Genomic DNA, 19924 nt, shown 5'->3' with positions numbered 1-19924 from the left:
TGGAACCTCGGACTGAAAATCTTCCAGAAAAACACCAAACTCTTCTTCCCAAGGGAGACCCGTAGCGGCTTACATCATTCTCTTCTCAATTTTATTCTTACAACAACCCTGTGAGGTGGGTTAAGCTGTGTGACATGGCCCAACAAAAACTCTTTTTTGTTCCAGACGGCCTACAGCCTGTTGTGTGCAATGCTTGTATGGCTTTATGTTCTCTTCTGGATTTTTTATTGATTCTGAATTTATGGGGTTGTAGTTTTACAAATTTTGTGTCATGTGATTAAATTAGGGAATTACTGCTTTGAGCACCAGTTTGGTGGAAAAGTGGTTAGGAAAAATAAATACAAGGCAATATAGATGTTTATTAAACTTAAGTGGGCAAAGAATGGGGTGGGGAAAGAGAAATTAAGCACTAAATATCTTACTCTAAATAAGATTTGCTGGTTAATCTTTTTAGTTTGCTTTATTAAATCCAGCCATTACCAGGCAGGACAGGCATCAGCTAAAACCAGCATGTAATTAACAGCATTAACAAGAGAATTTGCAAGGTACTCGTATGAGTAAAATTCTTACTTGTTCCATGTATATGATATAGCAGATTAGCATATTCAAAGCTCACATCTTTACATGACTACATCAGTACTCTTAAGTCAAATGTTACGTAAGAAAGAAATCCCAGCTACTCAACTTGACTCGTGGAAAAATTCCTTCCAGATCTCTTATGATGACTGGTTAGCTAGCAAATGTGACACAAAAGGAAATTTTTAGTGGGACAAGTCCTTCCCCATCAACCTCTAGTTTCTAATGGTATTAATTACAGTTCCTGCAAATAAAGGGGATGAGGGCTACAAATCTTGGGGGGTGGGGAAAGAGAAAGAAATCTTCCTGTCCTAGATGGAGAACCAGAGAAACAACAAATAAAATAAATCTCAACCCTGCCCCCCCAGGAGTACCTGCTGCTACAATTACTCTGGGGAAGTTTTAGAACTTTTATACCTATAATCATCAGAAAAATCTAATTTGCAATCTCAGCCTTGTTAACAACCTAGCTATAAAATGTGTATGATTATTAGCTCCTGAACCTAGTGCTCTTTAACCTACCCATAGTTCTTTCAGCCTCTATTGTACATTTTTCTCAGATATAGTTGCAGAATACAATCATATTCCTTTGCAGCTGCTTCCTTTTGAGATGAAATTGGCTCTATTTGCACCCATTTTCACTTCCTGCGTTAGCTGAAAGCACAGCATATTCCGCTGCAGTGAATAAAAGTGAATGGAGGGTGTAGAAGTTCACACAGATGCTCCTGCCAGCTATTTTTATTTACAGGATACAGGAGTAGCAGCTGTAAATCCTGTACCACATTCTTTACCCAAAGTTTTCTCTGAAGTTGCATGGAACAGTACTGCAGAAGCTTCTGTGGTAGCTAAACTGAGGATCTGAGTCCGAAAACCAAGAGCCTTCCAGTGGCTTTACCTGTAAATCAACAGTAAGACGATAGCTTGATAAACAAGGGTTTGCTAAAAAAAATTCATCTTTTGAAACAGAAGATTGTAATTGAAATATTACAGCCAACGAAGGGAAGTATTTTCCCTCCCACTGCTCTTCCTCAGGCTCTTCCTCTGAGCTCTCCAAGTCAGAGTCACTGGTCTGGTCAGAAGGGGTCATGAATGACACCTCCTATGGATTCCACCAGCCGAACCACTGCCAGTTGGGTTCCTGGAGGAAGGCTCCCCGGCTGACCTCAAGTCTTGGGCTGATTGATACCTGTAGAGGGGGTCCTGTAGCTATTCTGGGCCTTGGCCATTTTAGGGCTTTAGAAATGAAAATCAGCAACTTGTATTGAGTGTGGAAACAGACTGCAAGCCGGTGTAGATGGTGTAACTCCAGTGATCACCCCAGTGGAGACCTATAAAAGGACAGACGCTGCCACATTCTGGACTAATTGAAACTTCCTCTCTTCAAGGGTAATCCCATATACGACATGCAACAGTAGTTAAGCCTGGGTATTACCAAGGTATGTGTGACTGTGGTCAGGGCAGTTTTCTCCAGCTTTAATTAATGAAGTAATATTTTCTCTATAATTGGGAGAGTTCTGTGTATACATCAAACACCCTATTTTGTCTGTGTGGTCAAGTTACTGACAGGCATTTAGCCATTAACTTTAACATTGGGTGCTCACAAGGTGGGGAAAACAATTTGGAAAACCCCACTCCCCTCAACATCCCAATCTCCCCTTCTATGACTCTACTATAGACTCTTGGGGGCTTGAGCGGGTCAATTTTCCTATATCCCCCCTCCCCTTTTGCTTCTCTTAACTTACTCTTGCCCCAACCTGGATGGCCCAGGCTAGCCTGAACTTGTCAGATCTCAGAAGCTAAGCAGGGTTGGTCCCGGTCAATACTTTGATGGGAGACCACCAAGGAAGTCCAGGGTTGCCACGCAGAGGCAGGCAATGGCAAACCACCTCTGTTCATATCTTGGCTCGGAAACCCTATGGGGTTGCCATAATTTGGTGGTGACTTGACAGCGCTTTACACATACATACAACTTATTCTCAACTACTCACAACATTCCATGGAATATGCACATTCCTCATCTTTTTTCTGCACACCTTCATGCACGAAGAGCCCCTGCTTTGAGTGTAAGAGGCCCAGTTTTCCTTCTTTTATACCTGGCACAGGGAGCACTCCTTTTACTGTTAGAAAGTAATCATTTATTTTGCTGCCATGTTATTTTAAATAATTCTATTGGAATTGATTATAGTTGTTTTAATGATGGAGGCTTCTTCTACAGAAATGCAAACTATACTGAAAACTAAACAGAGTTAACTTCTCACTTCTAAAATGTAAGCATCTAAATAGCTTGATCACATAGCCAATTTATGAACTCTACTGAATGCGGTAACTCTGAATACACTATTGAATAACCAGCAGCAATTGCTTAGGCCGATGCTAGAAAACAGTATTAATACAATCCTTGTAGATTTTATTGTTATATTTTCATACAGTGTTGTTTCAAGGGCTCTTCAGAGTGAAATTCAAATAGCATGCAGGCTATTTAATGAAAAACTCCAGTAAATTGTGTCTTAAATACTAACAAGTTCATTGAATTCAACACAAGCAGATCCTTTTTCCGGGTAGTACGGTTTGGCAGTTTCAAACAGAAATAGCGCAACCAGCCCTGTTTTCAAACTCATGTCTAGTCTTTTTAAAACAAAAACCAAAGCTCCTATTTCAAGCCTTCGACTGCCATATAACATTCAACTTATCAAGGACAGCCTGAATGTTGCGTCTTTAGCACGGCCCTCAAAGTAGTGCTGCTCTATTCTTCTGCAAAACGATATGAGGTTACTGTAGCTTTTCACTTTTTCAGATAGTTCATCACTGATCAGCTGGGTAGTCAGGATGGTGAACAGATGTCCAAACACCAAAGCGTCTAACTCAGTTGGCCTAGAAGGGGGAGAAAAAATAGCCTGAAAAACACAAGCCAACCACTCCATCTCATACTAAGCCTCTGTGGTAGCTCCTTATAGTGACTTTGTTCCACTGGGAAGTTTCCACTGACCGAAGGTTTCTGCCTCAGGAGCCTCTTTTGATCACAGTGGATTTCCTGCATCCACTGCAGCACCCCTTTTCAAGGCTTCTTGTGGTTGCCCGAAGTCTCCACTGCTACTATTTGGCCAAAGAGCTCAAGAGAGAGGGAAGTGCCAAGGCACAACTTCTGGAATGCAACGAAAGCATGAGTCCCAGCTCACTCAGGAGAGCAGCTCGAGGAAAGGGCTGAGGGCAGGGGATTGTGGGAGAGGTTCTCCTTGTGTTTCAGGAAAGGAGTAGAGGTTTCCCACCTAATGCACCACAGTCAAGGACTGGCCATTCCCCAATTTCAAATATATAAATAACTTACTTCTTATTGAAGAAATACAGTTGTGTTCCAAGCCTTTGAGAAAGGGCTTGACAACACTGATCGACATCTTCTAGCACCTAAAAAACAAGCATAAAGAGAGAACAGAACGTGGTTTTTACTGGATTGGACTTCACATACAAGCTGTCAGACCAAAAATCACCTGTGAACTGGAAAGCACAGAAAGGCTGATGTGTGATTGACAATCAGTCTTCTGGTATGGCTATTCAATGATTCAGAGGCCCAGGAGAAATGCATTTAAAACTGTCTACTTTTCACATGCATGTGCCAACTGCAGGGAAAGGGTAGCAAAACAATTAAAGTGGTACATGTGAATTGGTCCTTCGGGAACAGTGTCCAAGGGTTCAACACAATTACAGAAACAGGAGTATTTTTACTTCATGCTGAAAAGCGTTGAAGTTGGTTACTGGAATGACGATGTAAAATAGCTGCCAGGACTCAAAAATGTATTTCTCCACAAATACAGTGCCTCATTGTGGTGCTTGTTATTGTACAAACATTTTATTCAAAAATACCAAGGAAACACAAGTCTGTAAAACCAGGAAACCACAAATGCTAAAATGCACCACTATGCAAGTACACTGCAATCAAAATGATATCTAATACTTTTAAAAAAGAACTGTTTAAAATACATACAAGAATACAGATTTTAATACCCTGATGTTAAACATGTACAAGTATACAGAAAAAGATTCGTTATCCGGAACCTGACTATCTAGAATACTTGGTAAACCAGCACTGTGCCCAGGGCAAGCTGCTCCACCCTCAGACACCATCCCCGGGGATCTTCAGGCTCGCACATGTCCCATTCCTGCCTCCCCAAAGCCACCTTGATGTCTCTGGCCATTGTCTGACTTCTGACAGCCAGGGCTGCCGGCTGATGTCATTCTCGAGCACTTCCTTTTCCCTCAGCCTACCTTGAACTATTGGGAGCCAGCCCCACCAGAGAGGTTCCAAGCAGTTGGCTCACTTGTCTTCCTGCCATGTTGGATGGCTCTGTAGCTCAGAAAGAATGGGAAGGCCTTCCAAGTGAAGGGCCTGTGACCACAGAGTTCCCAACAGGGTGGCTGCTGCATATGCCTCTGTGCAGGGGGTGGGGCAGAAGAATAAGCTTGAGTGTCCGGCACATCTGACTAACCAGCACACACACCCATTCTCCATGAGCGCCGGATATCAAAGCTTTTATTGAATCAAACATATAACAAGAGTCTAATAATTGCCCAGTTTCAGAACTTCTTCAGATGTTTTACTTGAAGGTATCGTGAAGATTTGTACATCATGTTAACTCCTTAATGGATCTGTTCTGAAATTTCCATCTAGTTAAATCAAATGACTATACTATTTCAATTATATTTCAAAAATGCAAAGTTAATCTCCAGAAAACCTTCATGGGCTCTTACATACTGGAAAATGACTTTATCACATGAAATGGGCCTCTTATGATGTATCTTAGTACATAGATTCAAGGCAAATAGCAGGACCATAGCACTGTACACTGCATGGGCACGGGTTTTTCAGCTTCCCCACATCTAGCAGCAGTCCCTCTACACTCCCTAAAAGGCCAGAGAGCCTTTCAAAACTGCACCTCATGAAGCATGAAGAAGAGCATGCCACTGGAAATAAAAATGAGCCACCACTCTGCCCAGCACATACATGGAAGAACTTTTCTTTCAATTTCAGCCACAGCTGGTATGCCATCTTTTTGTATGCCAAAGTATCTTCAACAGGGCTATTTCTCATTATCCTAATTCAGCAAGGAATACCAGACTGAACATCTACCTTGTGTTACCCTCTCATGTCAGGATGCAAAGGGTGCCATGTGAATGGCTAGGGCCGCTTCCCTCTCTTGGCAAACTTTCGTTGTACTTTTTCCCAAGAACATGAGCACTCTTTCTCTCCTTCAAATTGTTCACAAGTGAAAGTTTATTCACTGTAAATGTCAATTAGTTCTATTAATCAGGCACCATATATTTTTAAAGTTATTAATGTAAGAACATACAAAAATTGTGCGTGGCCAGTGCCTTCTTAGATAAGGTATTTCCTACACTCTCTCACCGAGTACTGAATACGACGAGCACTGAATACGACGAGGTAACTAGTTGTGACACTTATGTCCATCATTAAAACACAAAGGAACTATGCCTTTTCTGTTGAATCACTGGATTGATCCAAATTCCCACGAATTGACTGAGTTCATGGAAATGCATCTCTCCTGCATTCCGCTTCCTCAACCAGTCCCCCTCCCACAACCAGCTGTTTAATGTCAAAAGAACGTCAACAACAGGCCCTGTGCCCTGGGAGTTGCAGCAAGAATGTGGCAAAGACCCAAACTGCCCCCTCTTACACTTACATGAGAAGAACAAGCTTGGTGAATGAACCAAAAACTCATAGAAGATTGAGAGCAGCAATAGAAGGTCTGGACAATTCTGTCCTCATTACCGCAGCTACTATGCCACACAGCATATGGTTCAGGAGGGTCTTTCAACCCTCAGAAAACTGGGGTTTTTTTTGAAGGCTCACAGGTAGGGGGAGCCTGTGAGAAAACAGAGTTGCGCTTACCGTAACTACTGTTCATTGACGTCTTCTGTGCAGACACACATGGGACTGCGCCTGCGCAGGCCTGCCGACCGGAATTTTTCTTTCTAGCCAACGTCCACTAGGGGGCGCACGTACGCACCAATGCGCATGCGCGGCTTTTCCCGCCCGAGCGACATTGGGCGACGTCGCCCCCTTCCCCTCAGTTTCTCCTTTGCCGCCGAATGTCTTCACATTATCTGGAAGAACACAGCGGGGTAGGAGGGAGGGTTGTGTGTCTGCACAGAAGATGTCAATGAACAGTAGTTACGGTAAGCGCAACTCTGTTTTCACTGTCCGTCTTCTGTGCAGCCCCACATGGGAGACTCACAAGCCACTTACCCAGGAGGCGGGCATGTGTTCTCAGTGAAAAAGAGACTGAAGTACTGCTTGACCAACAGCAGCCTCTTTCCTTTCCCACACATCTAGTGCATAATGCTTAGCAAACGTGTCAGAAGATGACCACGTTGCAGCCCTGCAGATGTCTTGCAAGGGCACGCCTCTAAGGAAGGCCGCAGAGGCAGCTTGCGCTCTGGTGGAATGAGCTTTTAGTTCCAAAGGGCAAGGTAACTTAGCATGTGAGTAGCAGGCCCTAACAGTCTGAGTAACCCAGCGAGAAATTGATTGAGCTGTAGCAGCTTTTCCCTTCCTGGGCCCATAATAGCACACAAACAGTTGTTTGGAACATCTAAACTGTGAAGTACGGTGAAGGTAAAATAAAATAGCCCTTCTCACATCCAAGGAATGTAATGCCCTTTCAGAGTTATCAGAAGGGTCAGGAAAAAAGATAGGCAGGACAATGTCTTGTGAGGTATGAAATTGAGTGGAGACTCTAAAACGAAGGTCAGGTCTCAGAACCACTTTATTTTGATGGACCTTCAAAAAGGGCGGATCCCACCTTAGGGCTGCCAACTCGCTAACTCTGCGGGCAGATGTAATGGTGATCAAGAAAGCCACTTTCCAGAACAACCATTTTAATTCACAAGTAGCCAGCGGTTCGAAGGGCGATTTCATAAGCCCCGCCAATACTACTTGCAGTGACCATTGGGGAACGATTTCCTTGACCTGTGGAAACATGTTATACAACCCTTTTTAAAAAGACTTCGACAAACTGTGGGAGAAAACCGTTTTCCCATCTAAGGGTAGAAGGCTGAAATAGCCGCCAAATAAACTTTAATAGAGGAATTAGAGAGTCCCCCATCCTTTAGAGACAGAAGGAACTCAAAAACAGATGACAGATGGCAATCCCAAACATTCAGCCCTCTGTTATTAGCCCAGGCTTCAAAATGCTTCCATTTAGCAGAGTATGATCTGCGAGTGGTGTCCCTACGTGCATTCAGCAAAATCTCAGCTACTCTGTCAGACATCCCTTCTGCCCCAGAATGTGCCAAGCAGTGAGGCTCAGTTTGGGTAGGTCATGATACCAAACCCCTTTGTCGGACAGAAGGTCCGGGTTCAGAGGGAACCGATAATATGACCCCTGTGAAAGCTGCATGACATGTTGGAACCAAGCTTGTCTGGGCCAAAAGGGTGTCACTAGAATCATGTGAGGCCCATCCCTCTGAATTTTGCTGACGACTCGAGACAACAGCGGGAACGGAGGGAAGGCATAAAACAGGTGCCCTGTCCAGCGTATCTGGAACGCGTCCTCGAGGGAGCGGTGACCTAGACCTCCCCTGGAGCAAAATCGTGGGGCCTTCTTGTTGTCCTCCGATGCAAAGAGGTCTATGTCTGGGAACCCCCAGTCCAAAAAGATGGCGTTCAGGTAGCCGCCTGCTATGGTCCATTCGTAGCTGTCGGAACGCATGCGACTCAGTTTGTCCGTGATGACATTGGTGGTGCCAGGAATATGGACCGCATGAATGAACACGCCTCTGTCCATGTCCCATTCCCAAATCCGAACAGACTCGTCACAGAGGGCCTTGGAGGTAGTGCCCCCTTGCTTGTTCAGGTAGAACATGGTGGTGCAATTGTCCGTGAGTACCTGAACGGATTTCTGCTGCAGCGCGTCTGCGAATGCGATAAGGGCATAACGGACCGCTCTCAGTTCTAGCAGGTTAATGTGATCTTCCCTTTCCTGCTCTGACCAAACCCCATGTGCCCTAAGGGCTCCTCACTGGGCTCCCCATCCTATCGTGGAGGCATCAGTCGAGATTGTGATCTCGGTTTGGATGAACCCAAAAGCAACACTCCCAAGGAGATTAGTCTCATTAAGCCACCATCGTAAGGTACGGAGAATCCCTCTAGGGATGGAGTACCGCTGCTTGTTCTGGGATTCGTGTTCAAAATCATGAACAGATAGGAACCATAGCTGGGGAGGTTGCATATGCAACCGGGCCATAGGGGTAACTGCCGTAGAAGAGGCCATAAGGCCCAGCAGTCGCTGGATAGCCATTACCGATTGGAACCTAAATCTCGAAAAGAGATTCACCATCTTGCCAATCTTTAAAGCACGTTCCCTGGGCAGAAAACCTCTATTTACATTGCCATCCAGTTCCATACCGATAAACAGTATTCTCCTGGACGGGGTAAGGTTAGATTTTTTTGAGGTTAACCAAAAGTCCTAACTGGGAAAAGGTAAGCATTGCCGTATTAATTTGGGCCAGGAGTGCATCAGTCATCAAGATAGGGATAAATAGCACAACCTTGTTCCCTCAAATATGCCACTACAACAGCCATACATTTAGAAAACACTCGGGGGGCTGTTGATAGTCCAAAAGGGAGCACCTGATAATGGTAGATCCTATTATTACAAAGGAATCTAAGGTACTTCCTATGGTCAGGATGGATGGCAATATGGAAATATGCGTCCTTGAGATCCAGAACGGCGAACCACATGTCCTCAGGCATTAACTGGAGGACTGTATTTAAGGTAAGCATTCTGAATCACTTAACGGGAACGAATTTATTCAATTCTCTTAGGTCTAAGATGGGTCATACACCTCCATCCTTCTTGTCTACAAGGAACATCCTAGAGTAAAAACCCAAGAGGGGGTCCTGAGGGAGTACCTCCTGTACAGCCCCCTTATCCAGCAGTGTTACAACCTCAGCCTTTAACTTATCAGAAGAGGATTGTACTGAGTGGTCAGGAAGAGACAACACTGGGTAAACATCAAACTGAATTTTATATCCAACTGTAACAACGTTAAGAACCCAACTATCAGAGGTAATCTCTGCCCATGCTAATGCAAACTGAGCCAATCTGTTACCGAACACGACAGATTGTTCAAATTCTAGTCAGAACTGCTTCGGTTGAGTTGCTGACTCTTTAGCATCATGGGCTTGTTGACCGCGACGTGGGCGGTAGTTAGGCCTCCGGCGCTGGAAAGAGCTCGCAGGTGGTTGGAACTGCCTGTAAGACCCATAACGTGGATACGGTTGATATCTCTGCTGTCGACCACGATAGCCCTGTGAGGAACGATACTGGAACCGATTCTCGGTGAATGGCCTGGTTGGGGGAATACCGTAGGAATGGGCTGTCAGCTGATCTTTACATTTCTGCGACAGGTATTCATCCGTTTTCGAGGAAAACAGCGACTGACCCTCAAAAGGCAGATTTTCCACTTTGTTTCGTGTCTCGACAGGCAGTGCAGTTGAGCGGAGCCACGAGTGTCTGCGGAGCACGATGGATGATGCCAAAGCTCTGGCAGAGGTGTCAACCGTGTCGCGGCCAGCATTTATCTGTTGCCGTGACAGTCGTAGGGCCTCATCAAGCACTACCTTCGCCAACACTCTCTGGTCTGCCGGAAGCTTCTCCATGAAAACCGCCATGCGATTCCAGAGGAAAATTTGATAGGCACCTATGATGGCCGAGTAGTTAGAGATTTTGAGTGTTAGGGCCGCAGATGAATATAATTTCTTGCCCAACGAATCGAGCTTTCTGCTCTCCTTGTCGATGGGTACAGCATAGGACCCTTGGCGTTGACGAAAGAAGGCGGTGGATGCGCAAAGAGATATGAACAGACGCCATTTCTTGTCTTGTACAGAGCTTCTAGTTTACAAGATGTAGGGTAAACTGAGGCTGGCTTCTCACAGATTGTGTTGATGATTTCCACCAAACCTTCAGTGAATGGGAATGCAATGGTTGGAGGATTCCCAGACTGGACATACTGCAGGATCTTATCCTTTGGTTTCGGATCCCCAGCCAAAATCTCAATGTCCAAAGAACGGGCCATTCGGATCATCTGCTCAGTATAGAGCCGGTAGTCTTCCGAAGGTGAAATACGACCAGTCCCAATAATGATGTCATCAGGTGACGGGTCAGACGGAGGGCTAGGGCTTGGACCTTCGTAAGGCTCAGGCTGCCGGTAGGGCAAAGCACGCCCGGGAGAACCATAGTGGGAGAACTCACTCCGAGTGTCACCCCAATATTCTCTGCCAAAAGACGGAGAGTAGGATCTGTGAGACCTTGCATAGCGGGAGCCCTCCCTGTCATATCCGCTCCTAGGCAAGTGATAAGGCAGGTTCTCTCTACCAGGGTAGTCGCCAGTAGACCACTTCTGGGTCACACGAGGTGGAGCATCGGGCAGGTCACTGTCATCATCAGAGGAACAGTACGACAGGGGCGACAGGTGCGGTGAAGGGGTCGCGGGCTTCTCCCAGAGCACCTCATCAGTTTGGACAGAAGTCGATTGCCTGTGCTTCGACTTCTTTTTGGCCTTCTTCTCGCCTTTGGAGGCGAAGCCCTGTTCGGCGCTTCGACTCCGTTCCATCGGATCCGGAGGTGTCAAAATAGGCAACGGATCCGACGTCTTTGGTTCCGACCTGGCACTAGGCTTCGGAACGAGGCTGAGGCGAGTCGGCTCCGCGTGCTTCGGAACCGATGATGTTGGTTCCGGTGTCGGATCCAACGGCTCAGGGGCCGAGCCGGCCGGGATGTTCGGATCCGATGAAGTCCTGCGCACCTTCGGAGTCGACGTGGCCGGCGGTTCCGACCTCGAGGGGGGCTTGGAGCGGTGTCGCCGCTTCCGAGTTGGCTCCGATTGAGGCAGTTTTGCGCGATCCGAAGCGGAGCCCAAAGCGTCTTTCAGATCCGAGGCCGGAGTCGGGGCTTGACGGATCCGATCCGGCGAGCGGGAGCGAGAGGTGGAAGCAGAGCTAGGAACGGATTATCCGACCACCGAAGGGGTCTCGGCCACCCCACTAACTGGCGGTGGTCCCCCAGGGGTATCAGGGGCTCCCGATGCCCACATAGCCCTCCTCCAAAGCAAGGCATTCAACCTGTTCGTCCTCTCAGCCCTGGCCTTGGGCGTGAACCGTTGACAATGCTCACATCTCTCAACAATGTGTCCTACACCCAAGCACTCGAGACAAACGGAATGGCCATCCATTCTCGTCATTTTTGTCGAACAGGTTGAACAGCGCTTAAACAGCGACTTCTCAGACATACTCTGACAGAAAGACGAACGACCTCACTCTCAAAATGGCGTTTCTTCTCACAGCGGACAGCTAGATCTTCACCGGTCGGCGGCAAAGAAGAAACTGAGGGGAAGGGGGCGACGTCGCCCAATGTCGCTCAGGCGGGAAAAGCCGCGCATGCACATTGGTGCGTACGTGCGTCCCCTAGTGGACGTTGGCTAGAAAGAAAAATTCCGGTCGGCAAGCCTGCGCAGGCGCAGTCCCATGTGGGGCTGCACAGAAGACGGACAGTGAACATCCATTTTTGTTATCATCATGTTCCATTCATAGGGGCTTGAATCCCCCCAATGTTTTGATTCATATGATTAAAACTGTACATATATGCAAATAACTAATAACTACATAATTGACAGACACAAGATTTTAGTCAGGGGCCAGCAATGTTTTCCAACTAATTCTTTAAGATTGGATTTAAACAATAAATATATTCTACGGACAAAGAAAGCAGGACTTACAGGAAACATATTTATAAATTTCATTATTATGTGAAACATTCCAGTTTAGGGCATTAATAACTGACCTGATCAAATGACTTGCAACCCCAACCAATGGCTTTCATCTTCCGTCGGACTTCCCATTGTTTCTGATAAGCCAAAATATGATTCAGAGGCCAAGGATAAGGAGATCCATATCTTGGATGAGTAATCTTTATTTAAGCAAAAGAAAAATGGCTCGAGTTATTTTATGCTTGGGAATACAGCAGTGTTTTACAAAACGACTAGGGTTGCCATCGCTTTTACAGCCGTGGCACTGTTTTGTAAGCTATTCTGGGCAATTATTCATAACGTGCAGCTTTTAAAAAAACATTTAAAATTATATTAAAAACATATCTACGGTGAAACTAGTACATCCAGTAATGACAGAGAGCTCCACCAAAATGTATATGCAAGCAAAATTAAAGCAAAAAAAAGTATCATTAGTGGTATAAGCCTCTATGTTTCATTTATGAGCAGGGACTTGCAATTGTGAGCAAAAGTGTTTTCTCATTAAAATTTAATTAAGATAAATGCGGCAGAATCGCTCACCTCCTGGACTGTAGCATCATCACACCACTGAAGATACAGCTAGGGGGGAAAAAACCACATACTAAACCTTCATATCATACAAGGCTTACACAGACAGCCCATTCCTTGCAGCTTTGCTTGACAGTAGAATGTCTTTTTTCTACCAAACAAGCCACTAATAACAATAACGTTTTAAACGCAGAACAAGGCAGGTTTGCCAGTTTTCTCATGGAACAGGCATCAGATCCCGTTCGACAAAAACCCAGAATTGAGGCTGCAATACGTAAACTAGAGAACGTGCTTCTTGTTGAATCTCATTATTAATCACAAGCCTCCCTCCCTTGTTCTATACAAAAAGAGCATAGCTATTGGCTTGCAACATTACGAAGAAAATAGCATTCCATTCCCCTCCCCCCGTAACCACTTATTTCAGAAGACTGACAAAGTATTAGTGTGTTTTGTCATACCTCGGCTGTCAAAAGTTTATTATTGACTAATTCCATGTAGGCTTTCATCTCTGCTTTTTGGACTTCATCCAACCCGTCACTAAGTGAATGGCCCTAAGGCGGCAGTGGGGAGGGGGAGTGGTCCAGGGTAAAGAAAGGACAGCAAAAATTATTAGTTTGGGCATCATTCAAAGTTCACCAAAGTCTAGGGCTTTGGATCACCTGGGGGGCTCACTACATCTTAACAAATTACATGTTAAAAATAGTTTTGCAAACCATCAAGACAATTAAGTTTCACAGAGGAAAACCAAACACTGAAATGTAATATTTTGCTGGAAAATGAAAAAAGAAGTTCCAGCAAACAGCATTTCCAACTATAGATCGGTTGGTGTTCTTCCTTTTCAGCTGAGTAGTCTTTACAAATAACCAGGACATCTTTGTAAACAAACAACAGTGAATTGTGATGATGCAAACATCTTATAAAAATATGCTATTAAATGCACAGATATCGATTTACAAGGCTAAAGAAAGAAGCAAGAGTCAGCGTGAACGTTGACAAACTGGAATTTTAAGATTCAAACAAAGCGAACCTTTGGAAGAAGCCAAGCAGCAAACACAACTCATGGGTTTGCCACACATTAGGAATCCACATCTAGCAATCTTTTAGACGAAGGTAGAATTCAAAGGGATCCAAGGTGGGAATTTCTTGCAAATACTGGGACTTGCAAATACAGTGTCATTGTGACACTGAGAGATCTCTGTCTTTTGGTGCTACACCTCTGAAGATGCCAGCCACAGCTGCTGGCGAAACGTCAGGAACTACAATGCCAAGACCACGGCTATACAGCCCGGAAAATCCACAACAACCAAAGAGTGCAATCTTCATAACTCAATGATGCCTGAATTTTCAAGTTTTCCTCTTAAAAGGAGCCCTCACAGAATCTTCAAAATGCCTTCTGAATTTCAGAGTATTTTGAAGACTCATTGGAGAGATCTGCAGGGACTCCTGATAGAGAAATTCTCAGAATAATACAAGTTCATCTGTGGATAATTTATTTGTATTTATCCAGACTATGGGAAGAAAAAACAAGAACATTTTAGGTTACTTTCTTAATAGAAAGGAATCACACCATGGAACAGGTATCACAACAAGAAAAGAGCCGGTCCTGACTATTAAGGACCCCAGACTTATGTGCCTCATATAGAAGAAAGAAAGGAGTTAGGAGCATGAAAAGATGTTGAACTGTTGTGAGCAAGATTTTAGATGAAACGCTCTAGGAAAGCATCTCTCTAAAAGTGTATCAGAAGGACTGGAAGCCTCTTTCTCTGAGTGCTGGTATGGCTACTTTATTGTATTCCTAGAAGTTTCTTAGTACATTTTCTTTATGAGACTCTAGAAGAATCTTGTGCAAAATAAATGATGCTATCCCATCTTCCACAGGTCTGGCTCTATTTCATTAAGCCTCCAAAACAATTTAATAAACAGATCTTAATTAGTGCAGCTGCTAAATATGTACTGAACTGACTAACCAGCTTAGCACAAGTTCCTTACCTTTGCTTTTACAAACTGAACAATGGGACCAAGTTCAGAAACTACTTGATTTCCTACATGAATAAAGGGCACTTTCCCTGCAAGACAGAGAGAGAGAGAAAAGAAAGAATTTTTTCACACTTGCTATTTAATCAGAGTATCATTTCAACTCACTGAGTTTATTAATAGTCAATGGTATGTTAGCAGTTATTCCACTGAAATTACTGGGAGTTCAAGAGAAACAACTGCAAATGTCTGCACCAGCATATCTGCCTTCAGCACTGGCAATAAATAAACATAAAAATATTTTAATAAATCAGGAAGACACTATGGGCATCAGAGCTGAGCAGTATTGGAATTTAATTCATTTCTACATAGTGATTCTCTCAAGAGCACTCAGTAACACCAAGGCATACAACCCTCAGGGGCAAGCATGCATGTTGACCACAGATGCTGGGAATTCCAGATTATACAAGGACCGGAGTCCACACAGGGAGAAGAGAAGGATTACAGGGACGGGAGAATCTGTGTCATGTCATACCTGCCTTCCCTTGGAACAGCTTCCTATGCTTATCACTGGCCATCTGCCAAATCAGAGACCAGAATTTTAGGAAACTTTCTCTACATCCCCACTGGTGCATCTTCAAAATGATTATCTGTTGCATTATATGCACACTTTCCTTTGGAAGCCAATACTTTTCCATCTATATATCTCATATTTTGGGGCTACAAATCTCCATCACCAAATAAATTTATCCCCAATCCTCCATTATGTCAGCAAGGTGTTAATGACTATATTTTTACATTATTGCACAATCAATTGGTTTCAATACAGCAATAATGAAATACTGTGTTATGAAACTGTCAACCCTTCCAACAGCTGCCCCAAACACTAGCACAGAGTCTATATCTCCTTACTCTGTAACTGGCTCCTGGCTGTTGGCTGAGGAACAGTATGGGGGTGGGAGAGGTAAATCAATGATTTGTAGAGGGAATTGGCAAACGTGGCTTTCCCCCTTTCCAGTGGCAGAAATTTCTACTGCTAGTGGGAAATGCAGTTAGGCATGTCTACTGAAGTAGACTGTACACTTGGCTAGCTTTAGCAAAGTTACGCTACATATTGCCGAAAGGGTAAGAGATGCATGGCAAGGGCGGATCCAAGTTTTGAAAGGCCCCTGGGCAGATAGTGCCTGGGTGCCCCCTCCCCTCCTCTGCTCACTAGCAGGCCCTCTGTTTGCGCTTCCTTTCCTGTCCGGTCACACCCCCCCCACCCCGCAATCCCCCCAGCCTATGCTTCCCACCTGCTTGCAAATACTCTTCCGCTTGTGCTCAAAGCCACCTGATCCACCTGCAACTCTTTTCCTTACAGCAAGAGGCAGTGTGTGCAGCTAGGATCGCCATCTCTGTGTCTGCCTGAAGTGCTGCTGCCACTGTACACCACCTACATGTCCTTCCCTGACGGAGCTCGACAGCATGTTTGGCAGAGTGCTTGCAAACAGAGAGAGGAAGGGCACATGGGAGGATGGAGGGAAAGGAATGTAGGCGACTGGTTGGTGGTTGTGGGCCCTGTCACGAGTCTTTGGCCCCAACAGTTCCCTACCTCTGGGTATGCTGATGCCAGCCCTGCATTATATAACTGAAGGGGGGAAATCCGACTTGAATTTTGCATCTGATTTAACTGCATGTGAACTGTGCACAGAGTATGACTTATTTACAAGCTTTCAACGAAGCACTGAAATGAGGAGCTGTTAGATATACATCCCAATCAAGTGGTGGGCTGCGGGTCCTCATACACTTCAATGGAAAGGGGAGTTCTGCACTCGTGCTTGGGTGCTGCCCCACCACTGAAGAAAAACAATGTTCTAATGATGCAATCCTGATATCTCATACTGCAGAATGAAGAATTTGGACTAATTGCCTTAAGGAATTCTATTTTTTCTCCTTTTTTCTAAAGGAAAATAAAGAACCTTAAGGCAAACATTTAAAGGAATATTGCATATCTGACATCCTGAAAATTGTACAAGGAAGGATTATCCAGGAGGTCTTTCATCACAGCCACCTTTTTAAAAATGGTATGTTTGCTTGTTTTTAATGGATTTTAATTGCATATTTTTATTACCTTAGTAACCCACCTTGAGTCTTTTTATGGAGAAAGGTGGGATTTTAAATGTGCTCAGAAACAAAGAAATATTTACACCTTCACTGCCCAGAGCTTTACTCTGAGTCACTGCCAAATTGCACAGGCTCACAAAGTCATGGTACAACAAGGAATGGCACATCTACGCAATAAAGTAACCTGCAAAAGGAATGTAGAGCCTTTTGAATTTCTAGGCCTTACAACTGTTTTAATTGATCGAGACTTTATACAGTATCTGTGTAGAAGAAATGTCTTTTGGTGTTTCCTGCAACAGGAGTCAGCATTTCAGCGCTCTCTAAAGGCTCTTAACAGATGGAGAGGGAGAAAGCAGAGCCAACCATGCAGACTTCAGATACAGAATTCCATCCAAGGGAAATATGCTATCACAACGCCTGAGTTCAGGCAACTCTTATCAAGATGAGAAGCAATGTCACCGCATGTCTAAACGACAAGTGATGATCAACTTTAATCCACAGCAGGGGCTAAACTAAACGTGACAGAAGCAGCAGTTCTTTCTGACTGAACTTCAAACTGCCCCAATTGCACTTAGGGCCAAACTACATCAGACTTGTTTAGTAAGTCAAGTCTAGCTTCCAAAGCCACAGAGCAGCTCTAGGGGATGTTAATTTAAAACTCTACGGGGGTCCTATTCATCTTGAAACCATGAAATGGAGGAAAGGAGAGGCTCTTGACTTCTCCTGGTGACTTCTTCTGAGCCAAAAAGGCCACAGAGGGGAGGTAACTGTCCCTCTTTGGAGCTGCACAAGTGCATGCACAGCTGCAAAAAGGTGGAATTAACTCTCCCCAGGCCGTTTCAGCTCAGGAAAACAGCACGAGAGGAAGCAGTAGCCCCTTCTTCCTCCACACCACAGTCCTGAGTGGATTTGGACCCCCACAGAGTTTTAAACAGACATTCCTCGCAGCTGTTGTGTGGCTGCAGGGAAAGTGAATCGGGTCCAGACCCCAGAGAACCCAGACCTAACTCATTAAAGAACATCTAGTGTCGCTTGGCCCTCAAAAACAATGTGTTGAGGCCCCATTTTAAAAATTAAAATAGCATGTTTGGAAAGAGTGCAAACTCTTCCATCGGCCTATGAATCAGAATTTCCTGTCCTCCCTTCTTCTGTGCAATTGGTGCAGCTGTGCGTTTAAAACAAAGCAATGCTGCATTCAAAACAACATCAATAAGTGCAGCTCTTACCAGATGGAGACATGTACTCAGCATTTGCCCTGTGAACTAACTGGACAGGCAGACTGCACATTTGTAAAAAAGCCTGGAAATAAAGAAGAGCAAATAAAAAGTTACAACTATTATATGAAAGAGCACAAAAAATGTGCAGTTTTTTAGGCCTCAGGACAAGTTACAACAGGTTTTTTAAAAAGCTATTTGCTAGAACAACTAAATAGCACCAGGGTGCTTGGAGATATATCGTTTCTACATTGTGCTTATTAAGAACTCTATTTTCATCATCTCAGATGCTGCAGCAGCAGCATATAATTAGCTATCAAAATGGAATTATGTCAACCCAAATGTATATATTGGTCTATAACTTTTATTTGCTTACTTTTGTCTAAGAAAGTTACCCTCCCCCTTTCTCTCTCAAGCACCCTGGGAGAAAAAAGATGATCTCATACTACATTCACTTCTACATGCGGGATTTCTCTTTAGTCTAACATTGCTAAGCTTTCTGGACTTGGAGAAAGCAATGATTATCTTGCAGCTCTCAGACTGAATTAATGAGAATACAATCAATTCACACATTTCTTAGCTACAGTAGTAAGCTGAAAGCCAATGCCCTACAAGTCAGCTTTCTCACTTATTTGTCCACCTTCTTGCACACAAACAAATAGTAGTCCATGCTATAGTTCATCCCTTATAAAGTACTGGGGAATGTGCTCTCTTTCTGGTGCACTTTCCATACCTCTGAGTGTTACAAGGACTCAAGATAATACAGCACAGGAAGCTGTCATGTTCATGGGCTCCTATCACTGAACTGACTTGAAAGGCTAACTATGGACTCTCTCAAGAACTACCAGAAGATTCCACCTGGATCACACTAATAGTTCCATCCAGTCCAGCATCCTGTTTTACACAGTGAGTAACCAGTTGCCCAAGAGGACCAACAGACTGAGAAGACAAGGTCTCCCCTGATATTGCCTCCTAATATGGGTATTCAGAGACTTACGACCTCTGGAAACGGAGATCACCTCTAACCACTGTAGACACTGATGAACTATGAATCTGTTCAATTCCCTCTTAAGGAACTTGAACCCTAGGTTCTTGGACTGAATTGGAACCACTGATATGGTTCTGTAGAGAAAATATAGTGTACTGGGATTCTGTGACTAATCTGCTGGTGAAAGACAAGCTGAGGCTATGGAGGGGGTCCTCTCTTTGAGCTGCTGAATGCTCTGCAAGTAGCATCAGGAGAAAGAAGTGACCCAGTGTCCTCTGGCCAATGCTAGGGAAGTTAAGGAGGGGTCTGTTGCCACGACAGTAGAAGGGGCCAATGAGAATGCTAAGAAGGTGCAGCAGCACTCCTGCTAAAATATTCCATTGCCCTGGTCGACAGGTTGTTCTGCAAAATAATAATACCCTCTGCCACTTGCAAGAACCCCCCAAATATTTGCATCAAAACATGCTTGGGCAGTGTGGAGAGCAGAGGAGTTCCTAAAAGAACAGTATAGGTAGAAACTGAAGACCCTGAGCAGAAAACATTTTGAGAGAGACTGATTTAAACAGAGCCACTAAAATACTTCTTAGAGAGTCAAACGTAGTCATCTTAGATATAAACTCAAACAGCTTCATATAGTATTGCACCAAATTGTATTTTAAACACAGCTGTAAAAAATACTATTGTGAAAACACATGGAATAAAAGGGGGTTGTAATTTT

The 19924-nt window shown here is 44.4% G+C and overlaps 1 protein-coding gene across 1 annotated transcript in view; it reads right to left on the bottom strand.

The window, feature by feature from the left end:
* Positions 1-447: 447 nt before the first annotated feature.
* The window catches only part of MTX2 (metaxin 2), a 61880-nt gene continuing 42403 nt past the window's right edge, over positions 448-19924 (bottom strand). The window contains exons 4-10 of the mRNA XM_054972730.1: positions 18231-18303; positions 14914-14990; positions 13383-13475; positions 12937-12975; positions 12432-12557; positions 3902-3978; positions 448-3447 (exon numbers count right to left, since the gene is read on the bottom strand). Of these exons, the coding sequence (XP_054828705.1) occupies positions 3258-3447; positions 3902-3978; positions 12432-12557; positions 12937-12975; positions 13383-13475; positions 14914-14990; positions 18231-18303 (675 nt within the window). The 3' untranslated portion in view covers positions 448-3257. The remainder of the gene's footprint in view (positions 3448-3901; positions 3979-12431; positions 12558-12936; positions 12976-13382; positions 13476-14913; positions 14991-18230; positions 18304-19924) is intronic.

This window comes from Eublepharis macularius, chromosome 2 (assembly GCF_028583425.1).
Source record: "Eublepharis macularius isolate TG4126 chromosome 2, MPM_Emac_v1.0, whole genome shotgun sequence".
NCBI lineage: Eukaryota > Metazoa > Chordata > Lepidosauria > Squamata > Eublepharidae > Eublepharis > Eublepharis macularius.
The sequence above is the reverse complement of the archived record's forward strand: the minus strand, read 5'-3'. Positions and strand labels throughout refer to the sequence as shown.